The sequence below is a fragment of the Caloenas nicobarica genome, chromosome 11, assembly GCF_036013445.1.
Source record: "Caloenas nicobarica isolate bCalNic1 chromosome 11, bCalNic1.hap1, whole genome shotgun sequence".
Taxonomy (NCBI): Eukaryota; Metazoa; Chordata; class Aves; order Columbiformes; family Columbidae; genus Caloenas; species Caloenas nicobarica.
Genome location: NC_088255.1, coordinates 11825395 through 11845917, shown reverse-complemented (window position 1 = coordinate 11845917; position 20523 = coordinate 11825395). Strand labels below are relative to the sequence as shown.

The following is a 20523-nucleotide window of genomic DNA, read 5'->3' as shown; positions in this document are numbered from 1 at the left end:
TCATTTAGAAGATGATGACAAGAGCCATGATTTTATTCTTTATCTCCCACTTCACCTGCTTCTGAGTGCTGAAGGAGGGGAGAGAACAGCATGCTGGGGAGCTCGGTGGTCTTGATGAAATCCTTGCAATGCTCGACTGTTCATCAGGGCATCCTGGGAGGATGAGGAGGAACGAGAAGCACAGCTGAGCATCCGTGCCCTGCAGCCCTGGCTGGTGCTGGTGAGGTGGTACCTGCTGATGGTGATGGGAGGGAGATGGTGGGTGTCAGCCCTGCCCACCCCTACCCACCCCTCCAGTCGCACAGTGCAAAGCCGAAGGGCAGAATTGCCACGTCAGGTAGGAAACCTTCAGCCTGGTCAAAAACAAGTTTGATTTTTGAAGACGAGAAAGGTTAAAATTGAGTTTAAATGTCTAACTTCTCTCAGGGCTGTGTTTTGTGAAAAGGACAGTGGGTTTTGTTCAGTTGCTTTCTGCTCGCGCTGCATTTACATGCCTAAAAAGATCCAGCTGTCATAGCCCTGACAAGTGCTAAAAAGCTCTTGTTAAGGTCACCAATATCAGAGAAGTGTCTCTTGTACAACATGCCAGTGTGTCGGGGCCACCGTCACTGGGAACGGGGGCCGATGTCAGACACTGTTTGCTACAGGCGGGACGGTGACCCTGACGTCCTGGCACGGCTCAGCCGGCACTTTTCTCACCTCTGTTCCTCTGGAGAGCTGTGGAACCAGCTCAGGACAAAAAACCAACTCTAAACATGCATGACCTTTAAAGTCAGGCTGGAGCTGAAAGATCTGCTGCTAACTAAAAATCTGAGGTTGCTTTCATGTGTCTGAGCATTCAGGGAATAGATGTAGCTTAACATGCAAATGCAGGGCTTCCTGCAGAACGGTGCTGCTTTTCAGGATCTCTCATTTCACACTGTTACCACTCCATACCTTGCTGTTTCTGTGACAAGAGCCTCTCTGAGGAAAGGTTTCCCACAGACAGAAATCCAACTGATGTGGTAAAAAAAAAAAAAAAAAAAGGCACAATGAACATCCCAACAACTTGTAGTTTTATTTCTACAATGTGTGGTGTCTATCTGCAGCCTGCTGATCAGCATCTTCTCTGCTGCTGGTGTCTAGAAAACAACCAGCCACATCCTCAGTTTTCTGTGTATATACTTTATACGTTGGTCATCATCTATTTAAGTGAGCGGGTCCTCAAGCTGGGAGCCAGGAGTCCTGCCCTGCTGCAGGTGTGCGGGGGAAGATTTTCCCTCTGTGACCAGTGGTGCTATAGCACCTTTTAGCATGTTCATCTGAGCATCTTTTTGTGTATGAGTTTCTGTGCTCACATAACTTAGGTGTTCTGCACACATAGAGAAATAGATGTCCAAATGCTTTTTTTCCTGTCTCTAATGAAAAATGCCTAAAAAGCCCATGTACAGCAGCTGTCTGGCAGGTCCCTTCCTTGGAGGTCACAGGCACGACATGCCACCGGTGGAGTCCATTTGCTGCAATAATGTTTATGTGGCTCTACAAGTATCTTCTTTGAGCCACCTGGACATCATAATCTTCTGTCTTTAAAACAATGTATGATGCATTATTGATGACTGGAATATAGAAAAGTTTGACATTTTTCTAATACCTTACACTTTTATTCTCTTCTAATTTCAAGTATTTCCCATTTTATGCCGCTACCATATAATTCAACATTTTAAGCATATTGTACCTCACAGCGTCTGCTTATATTTTTAAGGTTGTCTCGTTATTTTGAGAACAAGAGACATAATAAATTATGTAAGCAATTTCTCTCTGTACAAGCTGGTCCCAGCCCTGAGCTGCCCTGATAAGAGAAGCGAGACAGAAGCTGCTTTAGTAACATGGGACTTGTGTGACTGCACTTCAGCTGCGCTGTGAACAGAGAGTACAGCACGTGGCACTTTGGAAATTAATTGAAACTGCATAAAATAGGGGGAAAAACACAGATCCAAATCTGGCTGTGGTCTGAGACTCTTCTGAGATTTGGGAAGTGCAGTTTGTGGCAATTTAGTCCAGAAGCTGTGGCTGTGACCATGCTGTGGGCTGTCCATAGTGGAGCCTAGTTAGCACATCAGTCCGGGTCTAGAAATCATGGTATCTTCATCTCTAAAAGCATCGCAGGCGTGGAGCTGGGAGTTCAGGCAGCTACGGTCAGTGGAGAGTGTAAGAGAGGGCCCTAATCCACGAGGCCTCAAGAAAATTAGAGATATTTGGTTAAAACCCCTTGGGCAGGGGAGGGACCTGGACCTGCTGCACACTTTCTAGTGCATGTTTCTGTTAAGGAGGAAAGTGACCGCAAGCAGCAGCATCTCGGTTCTTACTTGAAGAGCAGCAAGAGTCCTGCGATTTCCTTGAAGGGAGGTGCTGGGAAATGACGTCCCCCTCCTCTTCTTAGTACCTGGGCTTGTTCATATTCAGAGGTCAGCCTCCTGACCCTTCAGTCACCTTTTTCATATAAACAATCATTACGGACTAATTGATAATCTTGAGGCCTGGCAGCAGCTATCTGAGACAGATGGCCTCTGCTGGGAAAGCTTTGCCTCCGATAGCTCCAAAACATGACATAAGTCTCATCTTTTCAAGAAAGCCTTTACCAGATGGGTCTAATTTAAAGCGTGGCCTTTCTTGTTTCTTCCTAGAGGATAACTAATTAGCTGCAAAACGAATAGCTCTGCTCCTCTGAGGGCAGGCAGAAGTGGGTGTTTGATACTGAAACATTTATGGGTTTGGTTCGGCGCATAGGTGAGGAGAGATGATGAACTTGTTAGAATAAATATCAATAAGTGTATTGAACTTCCCATTATTCTGAGTTTACTACAGCTGGCCAAAAAGAGGCCAATTCTTGAGAAGCATGTTGTGAGAAAATGTCTCTTTTATCTCATTTTTATTATTGCTCTGCAATGACCACCCCCAGGTCAATTTGTATTATTTCTCATTGGTTCTCTCAGTAGACTGCTGCCGACATTTGTGGTCCGAGCCGAGGAGCTCAGAAAGCAGCTCAGAAGAGGAGGTTGAAATAAAGCTCTCGTCTTGCTTTCCGAGGGCTGCCTGCATCAACCTGATTGTTTCTGGCAGTCATTTCCCAATCGATAGTCAGCTTTGTCATTTGACGTTTGAACCTTTGGTTTATTTAGCCAGACTCTTGCTTTGCTCCTCGGAGGAGGTGTCAGCCCCAGGCTGCGGTGGGATGTTTTATTCTCTTTTCCTCTTGTGCATGAGAATGGCTCTAAGAAATTCTTCTCCTTCAGGCAGGAAACCCTGAAAGCTCTGGATCTTTTCAATTAGATGCATTACAAACTGTGCTGATTGCCAGCCTTGTTTCTCTTTTCTTACATGAGCTATAAAATACCTCTTTTCCTCCCAAATGGCCTATTTTTATACACTTTCTTACAAGCACGTCTACATGGTAGGAATGAGAAATTCCAGCTTATCTTGTGTTATGTAAATATTTCTGTGCTTCTAGAGTAAAGTGTTTTCTTCTCCTTTGATCCAGCTTTCTTGTAGTCAGTTTAACCTTCAGAAACAGTCAAAAGAGATTCATGGAGATTGCCAATGGCATTATTCCTTAGGAAAACTGGAGCGAGAAAAGACGACTCAAAATTACCAATACGAACAGCTCATTTAGAAATGGATGGCTAACTAAAGGAAAAGGTTATCTTTCAGTGTCTTTTTAAGCAAATCTTTGCTTAAAATAGCTGGGTCCAAATGTAAAAATAGCATTTGCCATGTTTGCATAGTGTTACAAGATGAAAGTGGTGCTTTTCCTGCAGCCTGGCAAGTTTTGCCTGCAAGCACTGAAATGGGGCTTGAACTTCATATACGCTAATGCCAATGGTCATGGGGCAGTGTCCCTTATAGGGACATGGTTTAGTGGTGGACTTGGCAGGTTAATGATTGGACTTGATGACCTTAAAGGTCTTTTCCTAAATGATTCTATGATTCTGTAGGAGTGCATACGCATGATGGGAAAGCTGTAGGTATGGCTGGAATTAGACGTGTCAGGCTCCTGGGATTACGTGGTGAAGTCAGCTTTGGGTTTGTGGCTGAACTGTGCCGTTCTTAGCACCCACTGCTGTGAAGGTGGAGTTGGAGCTCGGTCTTGCCCATGGAGTCAAGAAGGGTCGGTGTGGTTGGAGGGGATGAGATGTGCCCAACACAGCATTGCAGGGAGCTGACAGGGCTTCACTGTGTCCCCTGCTATGCTCCAAGGAAGTGGCTGGGGACCGCCGCAGGGTCTCCTTGGTGCAGAAGCCCCCCGTGTGCTCTGTGTTTCTCCGTACCCGACCGTGGGCTCATTCTCCAGCCACTGCATGAGGTCACCGCTGTGGCTGCAAATGCTGGAGTCTTGGACTAGTCCAGTACCTATTTAATGAAATACTTCCACTGGCGTCAAGCACTGCTGTGTTAAAACCCAGCCTAGATCCGAAACTAGATAATCAAAGTTCCTTAGCAATGATGGTCAATCTCGTGAATATGAATGAGTGGAAAATACTCTAAAATTGTGCTTGGCTTGATAGGCAAAGATTAATATTGATTGTAAATGAAAGAGAAGAGACACTTAGCGTAGTTCATAAACGAGAAGAATTCCTAGAGAAAATTAAGATTTTACTGGAATTAAGAAGATTTTACTGGAATTATTTTTATCCTTCCATGCCTTTGTGGCTGGAGTTTTAGCTGATTGCTTTGGGCTGTGCTGGCAGGGGGGTGAACAGTCTTTCCAAAATAAAATTTTAGGACAACTTCGAACGCCCACAAGAAGAAGTTGATTGTAGTCTTTACCTATTTCATAGAGATTTATAATTAGGACCAAAGCACCACTACTAATGGGAGGAAAGGAAGCAAGCACTCTGCAGTTTAAAAATGTTTAAATAACAGTTAAAAATGATTATACAGAAGATATAATAGCGGATACTTTGTTATTTGGCAGTGTTTTGGGCAGAAAAATGATAGCAGAAGGTCTGGCTGAACTCATGCTTCTGTGCCAATGGCCTGGACTACTGGCATGATTTCGTATCTCGAGAAAATGTATACGTGGGATTTATATAGGTCTTGTATGTGTGTTTGCATGGATGTTTATCAGATCAACTGCTAGCATCTCTTCTAAAAAAGAGGGCACATGTTTAAAAAAAACCCCAGACAATAATGTTAACAAAGTCATGGATGTGAAGGCAAGAAGGGAACCACTGTGAACCACCACTTTGAGTGTCTGCCTGAACCCGCCTGGTAACTCCTCTGGAAACACAGTCACAAGTAAAACTCGGCTGAGCTTTGTTCTGCCTCGGTCCTCTCCTTGTTCAGAAGGGCTGATCGATCAAAGTCTGCTGAAATCGGGGTAAGGGTTTCATTAGCCTTGGATCAGGCCCTCAGCACCGGATACTCTGGTTGCTTGAAAATAGATAATTAATGGTGCTTTATTTTTCATGTTTCCAAGGCAACACAAAACCCCAAGACATTGTTTTCCAGTACATGAGCAGAAGCTTTTGGCTGCTGCAGAAGAGTTCCCCTCTGTCTCATATGAAGCTGCTGTAAAGGTACCAAAGCCATATTTTCTGTCTTTACAGTTAATTTACATCCTATATCTGAAAAGTAATGATGATCAGATGCAGCTGATGATCTGTTCTCAGTGCAGAACAACTCATTCAATCAGCTGAGAGCTCTGCTGTTCAAATAGATAATTAGTGTTGTGACAAGTGTTACTTTAAATGCCTCAGTTTGGTGGCAATGTTAGGAAGTGTGACAAAAATTAAATTATTTGTCTGCTTTAACCATGGCCCTTCTTGGATTGCTAATGAGAGAAATTCTTGTTTAAACACATGTCCTTTTTGATAGACTCCTTTAGAGGTCCTCAGTTGAGAGAATGATTTATTATTTGTATCAGAAAGGGCATGAAAGAGAGGGCTTTCCCTTATTTTCTCTGACTCGTTTCTTTTTATGTCTTTAACTGATGTAACAGGTCATTGCTTGTGTTCCAGCATAAAATGGAAAGATCTCCTAAAATGAAATCACCGGGGAGAGCAATCCCAACAAACGACTTTCCTGCCTGTCAATATTCCTTCTAAATTAATGGGGACAGGGAACACATTTAGGTGCTCAAATCTCAGGGGAGTGTTTGCAGCACCTTCCCTGGAGGTGACATAAAATCATTCTGCATTTCTATTTCGGGCTGCAGAGCAGTGAGTTCACAGTGCCTAAAAATAAGTCCCTGGATGTGGTTTGCAGCACCCGCCCGTGTGTGCTGTGACTGCAGCGGGGTGGGCAGAGCCCCGAGGCCCCTCCTGTCCCCAGGCAGGAGGATGCAGCAGTAAGTGCTCGGGGAGAGCGGCTGCCAGCCGCTTGCATTCAAAGGAAGCGGTTTTATGTTGTATTATTAGCGGGCAGATGGTTTCGTAGCTGGTTTTAGGTCCCACCTTTGACCAAGGGTGTGCAAACCCTTCTCGTGTGCTGCTGGAGGATTCCAGTCCCGCACTGTCCGCTGCCAATGGAGTGGGGAAGCGACTCTGAGTTGCTTCTCCTCTTGCAGCTGGGTTGTTCTGCGTCCCGAGCAGTGTGGGATTTGGGAGCCTGGAGGCTGAGAGGGCAGCAAGGAGCAAGTTGCTCTTTCCCGATGGACAGTTCTGGGATGTCCCCCCTGTCCTAGCAGCTGCTTTGAGTTTAAATTATCATGGGTCGAATTAATGAACATCTTGAAGTCGCCTCCTTTCTATTGGCTCCTAACAGGATGCTTTTGGTTCTTCCTTTTTCAGTATTTGCCACTGCCTTGGTGTTCTCCTACCCAACGGAATTTAATCACTGAGGTGGAATGAAGAGCACAGCACAGAGAGCAGGCATGGTCCAGACCTCATAGGACTAATCATGCTCTTAAAGGGTAAGAAAATAATCTTGGGTACATTGGGAAGAAAGTGTCTTAGTAATGATATATAGGGCTACTGGCATGTCTCCTATATTTGTGCATTAAAAAAAAAAAAAGAGATAGAGAAAAAAGAGACTTTCAAAGATACTTCTTGACCTCATAAAGATCAGCAAGGAGCTCAAGAAAACAAATTTAATACAAAATGAATGTATGAAGTTTTCTTGACTCTCAGAGATGGGAAAAAGAAAGGAAAGGTGCACTAAAACACTCTCCCATGCACAAACTGAAAAGCCTCAAAACAGAGTTCGAAACCAAAGCAAATGAAGAGTGTGATATGAATTATAATAAGTGCCATTGCAGACACTGAAAGGTGGCAGTGTGTGAGATCACACGCTCAGTATTAAAACTGATGAAGAAGTCCCATGAAAGAAAAGGCCAGATGTCTGTTTACTGAAATACCAAACTGTTGGGGAGGGAAACACCTGACCCAAGGCAGGACAGAGCCAGAGGACTGGCAGTACCCAGCCACTGGCAACAGGAGGAAAACATGAAAATAGGCTCAAAATGAGTGACAGGAAAGGGTTATTTTAACTGACAGCTATCTGTGTTTGTGGAAACTGTACTTGTGCACAGACATATGTGCTCTGAGGGTCTCTCCTAGAGATCGCCGTATTTCTCCGGCAAAGATGAGACGCTACCTGCTACTCAGGTTGCACCCACTGTGCTGGCTGTGGACGCGAGAAGAAACGTGCGGGAGCAGAGCGGGTCCCTGCCGAGAGGCTGGACAGGGAGGACGGCAGGTCTGTCCTGGAGGGGATGTCCCCTGCTGTGGGCAGCCCTGGGGGACAGGCTGGCCCCTGGGGGAGCTGCCCAGAGAGCATCCGTCTGCACCTCCTCATCCTGCAGCCCCTGCTTTGATGGAGCAGTGGTGACCGGTGATGATAACGAGATGTCCACATCCTTAGCCGACCTTGGGAAAGAGTTCCAAGCCGCAGGTGAGACATTAATAGCACCTCTGAGAAACAGCTCGCATACGCCCTGGGTGCAGGCGGCCTCCGCTTGCTGAGGCTGTTGAAATAGATCTTAAGCTTGGAAAAAAGACAATGTCTGTCCTTTTTTATAGGCTGTACATCCTGCTTCCCGGTGAGACCCAAGCTGTACGCACGCCAGGGAGGCAGCTGTAAACTGTGAAAAGTATTTGCAGAAAAGCTTATTTTCGAAGAGGGTGAGACTGGTATCTGGATATACAGTTAAGTGGTGTCCCATCTCCCCCCATCACGTTGCAGCTTGCACTTTATATGCATCACATTTAAAGAAAAGTAGTGCCTCTTTTTATCAAGCAGGCTTGATAAAACAAAATAACATACATTCAGTTATATCTCTGCTAAACATATCCTTTTTTATTGCTTTCCAGGAGTTCAAAACATTAGCATAAAACAGTCGAGGAGGTTGTTTTTCCTAAGAGATCGAGTGCCTGTTTACAAACTCATTTTATTTTCACAATATTCCATTGTTATTTACTTCAGACAGAAAGCTGTCAGACTAATGCACTCCCTCATGCAGGACAGCTTGCTTTATTGTCTGTTATTAAGATTTAACATATATAACCTGACAGGCACTGCCCACTTCTGCATTCCACCAGTGAAAGGCAAATTAAGTAGAAAATGGAGATCTCCAGTTATTTCTTAGGGCTAAAGCATTATTAGTTTTTAACTGATTTTGTATTCATAGAGGATCCTGCATGTTTGCAACATATCCAACAGAGTAAACTGTCCAAAGAAAAAGGTGGTTTTTAATTCTTATACCAGGTACCTCTGAGAAATTCAGGCTTCAGAAGTACAGGAGTCATCAAATCCCCTCATATAAACAGGTGTCAGGAAAGAATGAAAAAAACCCTGCGTTACTCAGGTGGCACAAAAACGCCTTTAGAAAACAAAATCTTGGGGGAATATTGGTGCAGGGTGAGAAACTTTAAAACCAAACAGCCCTCACCCTCCAAATTCCAAGTCCCAGCACTCCGAATGCCAGCAAAAGCCATTACAGCTTCCAGAGAAGGCAAACACAGTTGCAAATTTTTTTTTTAAGCTGTATCAAATGCCTTTTTCTTTGTGTGCATCCAGCTGGTGACAGGACTCTCGTATCCGTCCTCCTTTGCACAATGACAGTTTTGACTCATTGTCCAAAAAACCCAGAAAGTCACCCAGGTTTTTTGTGGCACTGCCAGTTTCCAGCGAAAGCCCTGGAAGTCTGCAGGGTGATGCTGCTGTGGGTGCCCGCCCTCCTCGCAGCACCCACATCTCACCCCAAACGCCGCAGGGAGCCAGGAAAGGCCGGGCTCGTCCCTCTGGCCGTTCACCTTCCTTGCTCCCCCTGCTCCTCCTCTGCCTCTGCCCAGGTTTTGGCCTTGATCTCTGGTAGCATTTGCCATTCCTGAGCAGCTTGGAGGGATTCAGCTACATTTTTGTATAGCATATTAAAAAAAAATACACATTAGTGTTTTCCTAAAAACTCTGACTCAAGCCTGCTATTCTTTCTTACTGGATTTCAAATATGAGCAATTGTGAGTGATAAAGTGCTGACTATTTTTGGTGCAAGTACAAGCAGAAGCGGAATGGCAGAAATACATTCCTCACCATCTGCAGGTCCACTCATACAAATGGTGTTATTCACATTTTTTCATTATCATTGATTTTTTTTTTTTCCCCCCTCCCTCCGCAGGATGGAATTGTTGAACTTGGTTGGTCACAGAAGCTGCTCTGGAAGAGTCTGCAAGAGGTAGGCTGGCTCAGGGACCCCTCACCTTATCCCTTACTGGCTCTTCACCTTTTCCTCCTATTCGTTCCCAGTAACAACTTATTTTTTCCCAGCTCTCCCTGGAGTATCAAGTTAGTTTTATTATTGCAATGAACATTCACTGGATTAACATGAGATGAGGAAGAGGTCAGATTAAAGGAAGACTAATCTGAACACTGGGGGAAATACAGAGCAAGGCAGGTGTCCAGCTCCAGCCATCTGAAAGGGAAAACTTGACAGTCGAGCCTCTTGTAGATGTGTTGTGGTTATTATTAACCCTTATTGCAGCAGCTGGATCAGCTCCCTATTACACAGGTAAGAACCATGCTTTAAAAGCTTAAAATATATAGTTCTGTTTCGCCAGTGAGAGGGTTTTGGAGCTAGAAAGTCTCTGGTGTTATGGGAAGCTGCAGTCCGTAAGGAATACACAATTCACAGGGGAGAACAGGCCACACAATTTAATGCTAAATAGTGATACACTACATAAATTGTTATAAAGAACTCTCTTTTTCAATATAATTTTTTTTTTCTTTCATTTTGGCGAAGGGGAAACACCCTAATTGGATAGATGGGAAACTGAGTCAGGGAAACGAAGGAGGGTTTTGTCCATCGTGTTGCAAACCTGTGGGCAGAGGTGGAGCTTGGAAGCTCAAGCACAACTTCAGGTCCCTGCCCCAGGTGTGTCTGACTCCTTTGGGGCCAGACCGGGATGTATTTATGTCCTTACTGCTCCCTCTTGCTCTGCTTTGTGTAAAAATAGGCTTGTGTTGGGATTTTAGTCTTTTGGCAGCAAAGCTACTGTGAGGGAAACCACTCCTACCCCGCCCAGAAGTGCCAGTTAGCAGAAATACTGTGAAGAACACAGACAAGGATTTTTAGATGCAGTAAATGCCCATGTGTGCAAATATATAATACGGAGGAGCAATACTACTTTGAAATATTCTAGTATCCCTCAATGTAATAAATGTTTTATTAGAGGAATAGAAAAAAATGCATACAGATAACCATAGGATACACACACAACTGGAAGTTTAAGGATAAATTTCAAACTTTTCAATATGAAACAAGGTACTCCATACATATCTCATGGAGATATATAACTAGAAATTAAATAATACAATGTCATCGCATGAAAATGGCAACACAGGAACATGGACTACAGTTTTGTGCAACAAGAATAGAAAGAGTCACCCTTTGCATGAAACATAACTATATACTTACTAGTAACACCTGTTTTCCATCTCCCACCCACCCCCCATTAGCAAGTGTCTGAAAACATCACTGGTTAGCCACATGGAAAAGCAACTAGCCATTTATAACTATATATGTACAGTATATACAGATCTTTCTTGCTTCAACAGTTAGCATGTATTTTCATCTGAATGTGATACTCATAAGGTAATTTGCTATTTGAATGCATATCAAGGTATTTTTTTCCTACAGTGCTGCCATAATTTCATGAGTCCTGGTTCTCTCCCCTTATATTTCTGTGTTGTAATAATACTCTGAGATTAAAAAAACCACAAACCATCTTTAAAAGGACGTGCTTCATGTCACATGAACACTTGCTCTGCCATGTGTGGGCAGCTCTTTAAAAAGTGTCTAAAAGGCTGAGTTGACTAAACGCACAGCTGTAGAAGTCAAATACCAGGTTTAATGTATCTTTAATATATTGCTATGAAAGAAAGCATAGACTTCTCTAGAATAGCAAGCCTGGAGTGTCTTTGTGTAATTTTTTAATAATAATCTATAGTATTGCCATAAGCTTAGCAGAATCATGTGACAGTACTGGGGTGGACGGGAGTGCCAGACCATGTGAAATAGCTTTGAATTGGTTAAAGAGCAGGAGGGAGGAGAGTTGTGAATGTAACACTGAATTAAGGATTTTACAGTGCAGTGCGGTAGACAAAAGAGCAAGATGATTTGGGGCTGCATATTTGGAAGCACCACATCACAAGGTAGGGAGGTGGTAGTAGTCCCTTTTCGTAAGGCCATGGTGCAACTGGATTTCAACTGGGCACTTTTGTTAGTGAAACACACTAACAGGAGTTCAGAGAAGGGTGATAAAAATGAGCCTGAAGGTGGGAGAACGTGGTTATGGGTAAAGAACCTGGTTAAGAACTACAGGGTGGGGATATAAGGAAATTAACTTTGAAGGCTATTGATAGAGAGGAAGGTCAGGTGCTTGAAAAGGTACATAAAGGTACGCTGAGATAAAACAGAGAACCTTCTTTGTGACACAGCTGTGAAATAATTTCTTAGGAGCAGTAGTGGAAACCCTGCCTCTTGGACACCCCAGCGTGGACTCTGCAAAACTGATGTCCAGACTGTCACTTTTCTCTGCATTCCAGCTTTGATTTCTTGCTGGATTTAGAATAATTTTAGTAAAGAATAGTAAGAAAACCAATCCAAACCTACTGGATTATGAGACTGTCTTAAGAATGGCCGCTTGGTCAACATGTTATCATCTGATTGAAGCGCCGTGTCTCTGATTTCATCTTTTGTATGCAGAATGTACCCAAGACAATTGAGTGTCACTGCTGAAATGGAGATTCTCACTGAGCTAAGCTCTTCCTTATAGCTCTGATCATAGTGCCATTGCTTTCCCTCTCTCTTACATTGTATCTGAAGTATGTAATATGTAAACTCCTTTGGTTCAAGTATTAAGGCATTTTAGATTCCTTTTTAAAGGATTTGCTAAACTTTACATGATATTTTTACTTCGACCTACAGTGAAATATAAAGAATTTAAAAACACGTCAGGATAGAAGAAAAGCATGCATTATCCACTGCATTTTTTTTTAAAAAAGCACTTTTCTCTAGTAACCGATTCTTTTCTTTTTTTTCCCCCAGCAAATGTATCATCACAACACTGAATTAAGAGTCAAGGACAATATTGTTGGTAAGAAGCTGGATACACTGAAGATATTCAAGACTGAGGGACCAGAACCTCTTGCATCCATACCTGTGACAAATCAAAAAGGTCAGGATTAAATGAAAGCATGAGTATCTGCTCTGACAAATTATTACTGTTCCTAGATGCTAAACAAAAATTATTGTAAATTTTAATTTCTGAGAAGGAATTAAAATTTACAAAAATACACTTAAGTATTTTAAAACTACAGAAAGGTATTGCAAAATGATGACACTGTACAGTCTTTACTTTCAAGATAATAATAACAAAAAGGAGAAAAGTAAAAACATCTAACGTTTTTAATACCGATTTACATGGTAATTCACCAGTTCAATAGAATGAAGTTTGTCATGCATACGGGCATGAAGACTGTTAATTGCTTTTCTTTTTATTACCTTATTACCATATAACATACAAGCATTAATTCTTTCCCCCCCTCCCCGTCACCCATCAATATGGACTTAATTCCCACAAAGACAAGCTGTGACAACTGCTGGGTGTCAGCTGCAAATTTAGAAATGATTTCCTGCGCCAAGGCAGAGACACACATGAAGGAGGTTCTGATATTGGTTGGGGACCCTTATAAACACATGAGGAAATAACAGTGATTCAGCGTCAACCTACTGGCTAGTCTGGGAATCAGGATCTGATTGCTGCTAGTGCCATCTCCACCATCGGTTGTTGCTTTTACTTCTATGATGTAATCTTCATTAAACTGGAGGAAAAGTTCAGCGGTTGTCTTGTCCGTGTTCAGCACGTTCATGCTGGTCTGACTGCTGGTCCTGTACAAAACCTGCAGCACAAGCACAGAGCTGTAGGACATCAGTTCTTCCACTAGGACCTGCCCTGCAATTTTTGTGTTTCTTAGAAACAAGGTTTCAGGTTTTAAAAAGATGTAGTGAGAGAAGAGATCCAATTTTTGGTTAATACTATGGGGCAAAATTACATTTAAAGGAAGAAGGTAACATCAATCAAGCTCTTTTATTCCAGTTTTAATCTAAAATGACACAATGTATAATGGTAACGAATAATATATTCTGTTGAGTATCTTAATAATTTATTGTGCTATAAATTATCTCACCATTTGGAATCTTGTCATTATCTAGGTCAACTGCTTATACCAACACGTAGTTTGGGAAGGAGAAAACTAATCAACGTTACAGACCGTGTTGGAAGATGTCCTGCAAGTGCCAAGTGATTATTCCGTCATGAAACCTGAACTGCATTTGGTGTCCTACATTTAAAAGAATGAGAGCCAAGAATGGGAGCTACACCTGAACATCACAGCTCGCTGCACAACGTGATCAGGCAAGTGGAGGGATTTAAGAGCTGTACTGGGTTTGAAATTCTACTTGGTATGTTTTTAGGTCAGCAACTGTCTATGAAGCTCGTTGCCTTACCTATGCTGTAAACATGTATTTCTTGCCAATGCAACTCAGAATGCTGCATAGTCACATCTTTAGCGTAAATCTTTTATGCAGGAATATATCATCTGGGATCCAGCTGTACGCAGCTCATCAAGACATCCTCAGCTATTCTCTTAAAGATATATGGCATATTTAAATACTTGTACATTTGTGTGCTGATCAGATTAGAGTAGATGTAGCAATGTAATTTCTATCAACACAATGAGCATGCCTTACAGTACGTAAGAAGAAAAAGCTTTAAGAATATCGGTTTGATATATGTGTTACTAATACATACACCTGGCCAGCAATGGACACTACACCCATTAGCTAAATCTTGGCTTATTTGGTTTCTTTCAAAATGTTATACATTTGGGCAAGTGTTATAGGTGTATATCAAGTGTTATACATTTATAAGTGTTAAACATTTATAGTAAGTATTATGCATGTGCTAAATGTTACACATGTATAACATACATCCAAGTGTTAAACACTGGGATGAATGGGACCCCAAGAGCTGGCAGCAATGCCTGCAGCTCCTGGCTTTGTTTGCATGAGGAGGAGAAGGCATTTAGTTGTACCGTGAATGGTAAAAGGCTCACAGTTTATGAGACACTGTTAGAATATGACCGACAGCTATAAAAAGGAGGCACTACTGAGATGGTTTAGATGCGGTATTGTGCATCCTCTGAACTTACTGTCCAGCAAATAGACAAGAAAAGGCACACTGGGGATTGCTTTCAGATATTTTTCTGGTCTGTTTCCACTTACCTTATACCCGGTCACCTCAGACTCATTCTCCATAGCTCTTACTTCCTCCCAGCTGAGGATTACTCTGGAGTCGGTGACATTCCACATGACATTTCCTGGCGCTTGACTGGGTGCTTCAAATGCATAATAAAAGCATGACTTTAATTTAATTGGCATTAGTGATTTATTCTACAGTAGGAAATAATAGTTCAGGTAATTGACTGTCATTACATTTCAGATGCAAAAGCAACTGAAATGCAGCCTGTACACTTTATGGTTCAGAGACTGAATTGGGAAAACAGAAGGAAAGAAAAATAGAATGGCACATAAATGTTATTTCTGGAGTTGTATTATCTGTTGATGGTCCTTCATTAAATACAGCCGAACAAAAGCATGTATCTTAGGACATGGGTGATCAATTAGAACAAACTCTAATGAAGCAAATGATGGCAACAGCCATTTTCTAGTTTTAGTATATTGCCAAGAATAAGCAAATACTTCACAATAGATTATTTCTTAGACAAATTTAGTGAATAGTCAAATCTACATACTATGCTGATTTACTTTAACATGTTTGTAATATAAAAGCATTTGACAGGGGTTTTTTGTTCTTTTAACTCAAGGCGTGATTTCAAAATACAGTTGGTGCCATTTCAGTATCTGCATTTGGAACAATAGTGGGATTCAGCCAAGGAAATCTACTGGGATTTTTGTTCATTAACAATTTGAGACTGTTATTTCAAAAGAAGCAGTGTGCTTTGGGCTGTACACTTTAATATATCTTGAAACTGCCAAGCATTCAGGGAAGGCATCTTAAGATGCCTCAAGTTGGGTTCCCAAAAAACAGGTCATGCAGTGACACAATCAATGATTAAAATCTTTTCTAAATGTGTTAAGGAAAACAATTTACTGCTGCTGTCACCTAGTGGAGGCAACTGCTGCTTAGGTGGACTGCACCGTGCTTTGATGCTGAAGGTTCCAGCATCAAACACTGACAGTCATTTTAAACACTTATGCACGTGCTTATGGGTTGGGTTTTGTTTCGTTTTGTTTTTTCTCCTAAACTCTTTCACACAGGTGGCTCCCTACCTTCCTTGTGTGAGCAGTCAGATCAAAGCCCAGCTGATTATACTTCTTAACACAAAGTAGACACAAAAATGCAAGGACGAGACTTAAAAGAATTATTCTAAAGTCAAATAAGCACACTCAGGTTTTGTTGGGTTTTTTTTCCAGTACGTGCCTTGTTCTATGTGCTAAGTAGGATTTAGAATGATGCACTAATGGCCACTTCTTGTAAACGTTAAGAGGAGATTGTTTTACTCCTGAGAATTAAATATCACAGCATCTATTAATAGTTTCCACACTGACATATTAAAACTGAATTTCAAAAGAAATGAGTCATTCTTTTAAATCCACAACAAAAATATTAATGTGACATCTGTAGAAATGAAGAGTAATTATATATAAAAAACTGTAAGCCTCTATCTACCACTTGACTTATGGAAATGATTCAGAAGGCTCCAGTTCACTTCAGATAGCAAAATCTCCAGTAATCTCCAGTGTTCAGAACTGCAGAACGTCATTTCTAATAGGTCCTGAACCGCCACATCATGTTAAGTCCATGTCCAGTGCTACATGTGCAAACAGCTACATGGGTTTCTCTGAGACTCCCAGGATGCTTTAAGTTGGCCATATACAGTATTTCTCTGAATTGCAGCCAACAGACAGAACATTTTGCTGTATTTTAAGACCTTCTAAATACGAAATAATTTAACATCTTGCCTTATAAACTTAGGCAAGTCTTCCCTGCTTATTTTCCATTTTATATAGCAATATTTTATAAAACAAAACTACACTTGTTATTTTGGACTATGAACATGAATATTTATTTCAAATATAAAAGCAAAGATACTTTAATGGTCAAAGATAAACACCGAATTTTCAATCTTGTAATATACTGCAAACTGAATTTAAGATTATGGTTAGTAGTTACTGAGAGGTATCTCATAGGTCATGTGGGTGAATGTAAATGCAGTGCGCACAGAAACTCTTCACTGTGAAAAACACATCAATCACAAAAATTCAAATTAAGGTAGAAACTGGGATTGATCAAAAATCACACATTTGAATGAAAAATCAGTTTCTACTGCAGCAGTACAGAGAATATTTGTGTCAGTTAACTCAACTAATAGTTAGCAAAATCCTTCAGATTGACATTATACTGTACTGCGGTGGATTTGCTCTCTTTATTCACCAGCAAAATCCATGGACATAGGGCAAATGATTTTTCGTTCTAATTATTCCAAATAGCTGTGATCTTGTCTACAGGCCTGATCCAGATCCTGTTGAAATCCATGGGATCAGGTGCTCGTCCAGTTCTTGTTCACACATCCCAAAGGCAGGTGGTCACTAAAAAAGGACTGAAAAATCACTGACCAGGCTGGCACAACCTCTAGTGAGCAGCCAATAGCCACACAGATGATTAATTAGAGAAAACTATTCCTCTCATGTCAGGTACAGGTTACACGCAATGAATTACTTCGTAACAGCCAATTAATGGTAACTTGTGCATATAATATATTTAAACTCTAGAAAATATGTTAATCTGAGTTGTTTTAGTCCTCAGTGACAGAGTGTGCCACTCATTTCTGCGTATAATCATTTCTGATAAACTAGACTATTTCATAATATTCATGATGTGACTACTTTTGTAGAAGGATGTTAATAACTGTTCCAGGGAATTTGACCTTTCAGACACATTTAATTGTACATCCTTGTGAGTCTGACAGAAATTCTTCAAGATTGATGACCCTGATTCTAAATTTTATTACAATGCAAGAGCATACTAAAAATATTTCCATTTGTAGAAAAATTAGTGCAGCCTTTGACAATCTGTTCTCCAGCTTAATTGTTCCTTTTAATAGTAAAGTGGCCTCTTGTGTAATTTTTTAAGGGGAAACAACGGACATGAAGAATTATTTTGCATGAAGTGTATAAGGAACATTGCATTTCAAAAGCCATGCCCTAGAGAACTTATAAATATGTTATAAAATCCTGAAAAATTCAACAAGTCTCTGTTTTTTTTTCTTCCTTCCAAAACCCAGAATTTGTTATTTTAGAATTCGTCCAGCCACTAGAAGAATAATAAAGTTTCTATGCTCAACTGGCATAGCTGAGTTTTACTTACTCATCCTGGTGAAGTAGCAGAGGGTAGAAAATGAAAGATCTATGCTGAGTTTAATTGTGTAACTTGTCTAGTCTGTATGAAAATTCAGGTCATTTACGCATATTGTGATTCCCAGTAATGCGCCTATTTTTCATCTGCCTGCAAGTCCTAACGCACCATTACGTCTCTCCCTATTTTAAATTCGAGATACTTACGTGTCTTTTTTGTGGTAGCATTTACTGTGGCACTGAAGGGACCTGCCCCAGCGCTGTTGTAAGCACGGACAGCTGTGTAGTATGCCAAGTTGCTCTTCAAACCTGTTATTCTTATTGATGTCTCATTCCCTGCAGCTTTCACTCTGTTTGAAGATTCTTCTTTTCCACCATTATTCCAGTACCTAACCTAGTAGACATAAACCAAAACCAGTTGAAATCTTGCATGGAATGGAGGTGTTCACCCACAGCATTGCATTTGACTCCTTTAAGTGCATTTTTTTCCTCAGCTGAAAAAGGTAGAAATACATTAAAGTTTCAAAAATATGTTTACTATGTAAAAAAAAATCTTATCCATCTGCTTTTCACGCTTGCTGCTCTTTTTAATGTGACTGTAGGACAAAGGGAACTGAAATATTAGAACTTGCTTGAATTAAAAAATGACAAGAGGAAAAACCATTACTTCATCTAGAAAGTAATCAAATTAAACTCAGAAAACTGTACCTTAACAAAATAGTTTCTTTGGAAGTAAATATAATTCTGAAAAAATATGTCAGTTTGAAAATACTGTTAGACAGACACATGACTATCAGCCCAGGAAGCAAAGTGCAATTTCATTCTGTGTTCTTTGTTTTCAAAGACACTTAGAAGAAAATATACTTCTTCTGGGTGTAGGTGCGGCAGGAAGACACCAAGATATGTGGTAATCTTCTGTAAATCTGTGCTGCTGTCCTGCAACCTGCATGACCCTTCTGGCTCATGACCCTTTACAAATGGGAGTTTATTTTAGATGAGCTTACCTCGTAGCCCAGTAACCTTCCACTACTCATCTTCCAGGGAATGGCCGTCCAGGAGACCTCGATGACTGAGGACGAGAGACTTGTTGCAGAGACACCGGAGGGTGCTATGCTGGGCTCTGTATTTAGAAATCAATAAATGAGATATCAGCAGAACTGGAAATAAACGTCACATTCAAAGTGACCTCATTTCTGTTAACTGTTGCTATATTCTCTGATGAAACATCTGCTGTTAAAATATCTGGAGGTAACTCAATCAATCTGGAGATAAATTGCTCACATACCTTCTTCAGCTGAAAAAACTGTGGTTACTGAACTGAACGGCCCTTCTCCTTTATTGTTATAGACACCAACTTTGACTTCGTATGGTGAAAAGGGCAAGATGCTTTCATTCCTAAAGACGTATCTTGGTGTGTCAGGAGAGGTGACCACCGTCTGTATCCATGTTGTGGTGCCATAGGGGCGGAAAGCAACAACATAGCCAAATCCTTCTCCGTTTTGTAATTCTTCAGGAATGGGCTGTGAGAAAAGCAAGAGACAACAGTAATCTCTGATGTTACATACAGCACTTGTCATGTTTTGCAGGAAAAAAGTACCAACTAACATACATGATTGTAACCAGGTTCTGGTACTGCATTTGGCATCATTCCATCAGCAAATTAACTCTGGTACAGCAGAGCAAAATATGTTCTTTTGAACCTATTTTAAGATTTGCACTTCAAGAAGAAAACAACTTTCAGGTATATTCTTTGTTTTCCACTAAGTATACTGTTTAAGAGACTCTTCAGTAAATACAATTATTTTTCAATTTTACAATCCATAGTTCATGAACAATTAATAATTGCTTAGTCAACTACGATAGAATCAAATACTACCTTTGTACAGTGGTTTATACCATCCTCTGATGTGATTATGATTAGATAACCACACAGAGTTGTCAATGTTAGTAACAAAATATTAACATTTTTTAATCATTAAAAAGGGGATACATAATATGAAGTAGTATCTGATTGATTTTATTGGCTAGCACATGCATCCAGAGTTAATAGTAGGAAAGCAAGAACAGCAAACTTGCACTGAAAAGCATAATTCTTTGCCTCCAACCTTTGAGCATTATCCCTTTCTATTCCCCCGCCCTCCTGCCCCATTTTTAGCGTTAATATTTGTTTAAGAACAGAAGCAATCACAGACTAAATAAATTTTCTACTGATTGCCATCTAGCACAGTAACAGAAAAAAGCGAAAGAGGGAAGGCAAACATGCATAGCTCACATTACAGAATGTTACCGAGCACATATACATCCTAGATGAGAAGCTGCTGCAGCCAGGGAAATTCATCTTTTAAGAGGAGTTTGAATGAAAACAATCATTCTCTGAAGAAAATTGCTTGCCAGAAAACTTACATCCCACGTTATGACCAGTTCAGACCTGCTGCCTCCTCCCCCACTGACTTCAGATGGGGGAATTTCGGGAACTGTGAAAAGGAAATGTATAGCTGTCTGCACAGTGTAGATACAAGAGATAACATCATATAACAATGCTAACCCACTGCATTCATATAGCTTTGGCAAATCGAGGTAAATGCTTTTCGAGGCCGAGTGTGCAGCCCTGG

General features: G+C 41.1%; 1 protein-coding gene and 1 long non-coding RNA gene across 2 annotated transcripts in view; one reads left to right on the top strand and one right to left on the bottom strand.

Moving 5' to 3' along the window:
* The first annotated feature begins 5464 nt into the window (after window positions 1–5464).
* Window positions 5465–8110, top strand: LOC135992874 (uncharacterized). The gene is made up of 4 exons (XR_010606784.1): window positions 5465–5555; window positions 6768–6889; window positions 7508–7869; window positions 7998–8110. It is a non-coding gene; the product is annotated as an uncharacterized LOC135992874 (long non-coding RNA).
* Window positions 8111–12531: 4421 nt separating this feature from the next.
* The window catches only part of LOC135993206 (contactin-3-like), a 57231-nt gene continuing 49239 nt past the window's right edge, over window positions 12532–20523 (bottom strand). The window contains exons 15-21 of the mRNA XM_065642874.1: window positions 20315–20385; window positions 19197–19431; window positions 18916–19031; window positions 18119–18305; window positions 14759–14871; window positions 13206–13374; window positions 12532–12632 (exon numbers count right to left, since the gene is read on the bottom strand). Coding sequence (XP_065498946.1) covers window positions 12532–12632; window positions 13206–13374; window positions 14759–14871; window positions 18119–18305; window positions 18916–19031; window positions 19197–19431; window positions 20315–20385 — 992 coding nt within the window. The remainder of the gene's footprint in view (window positions 12633–13205; window positions 13375–14758; window positions 14872–18118; window positions 18306–18915; window positions 19032–19196; window positions 19432–20314; window positions 20386–20523) is intronic.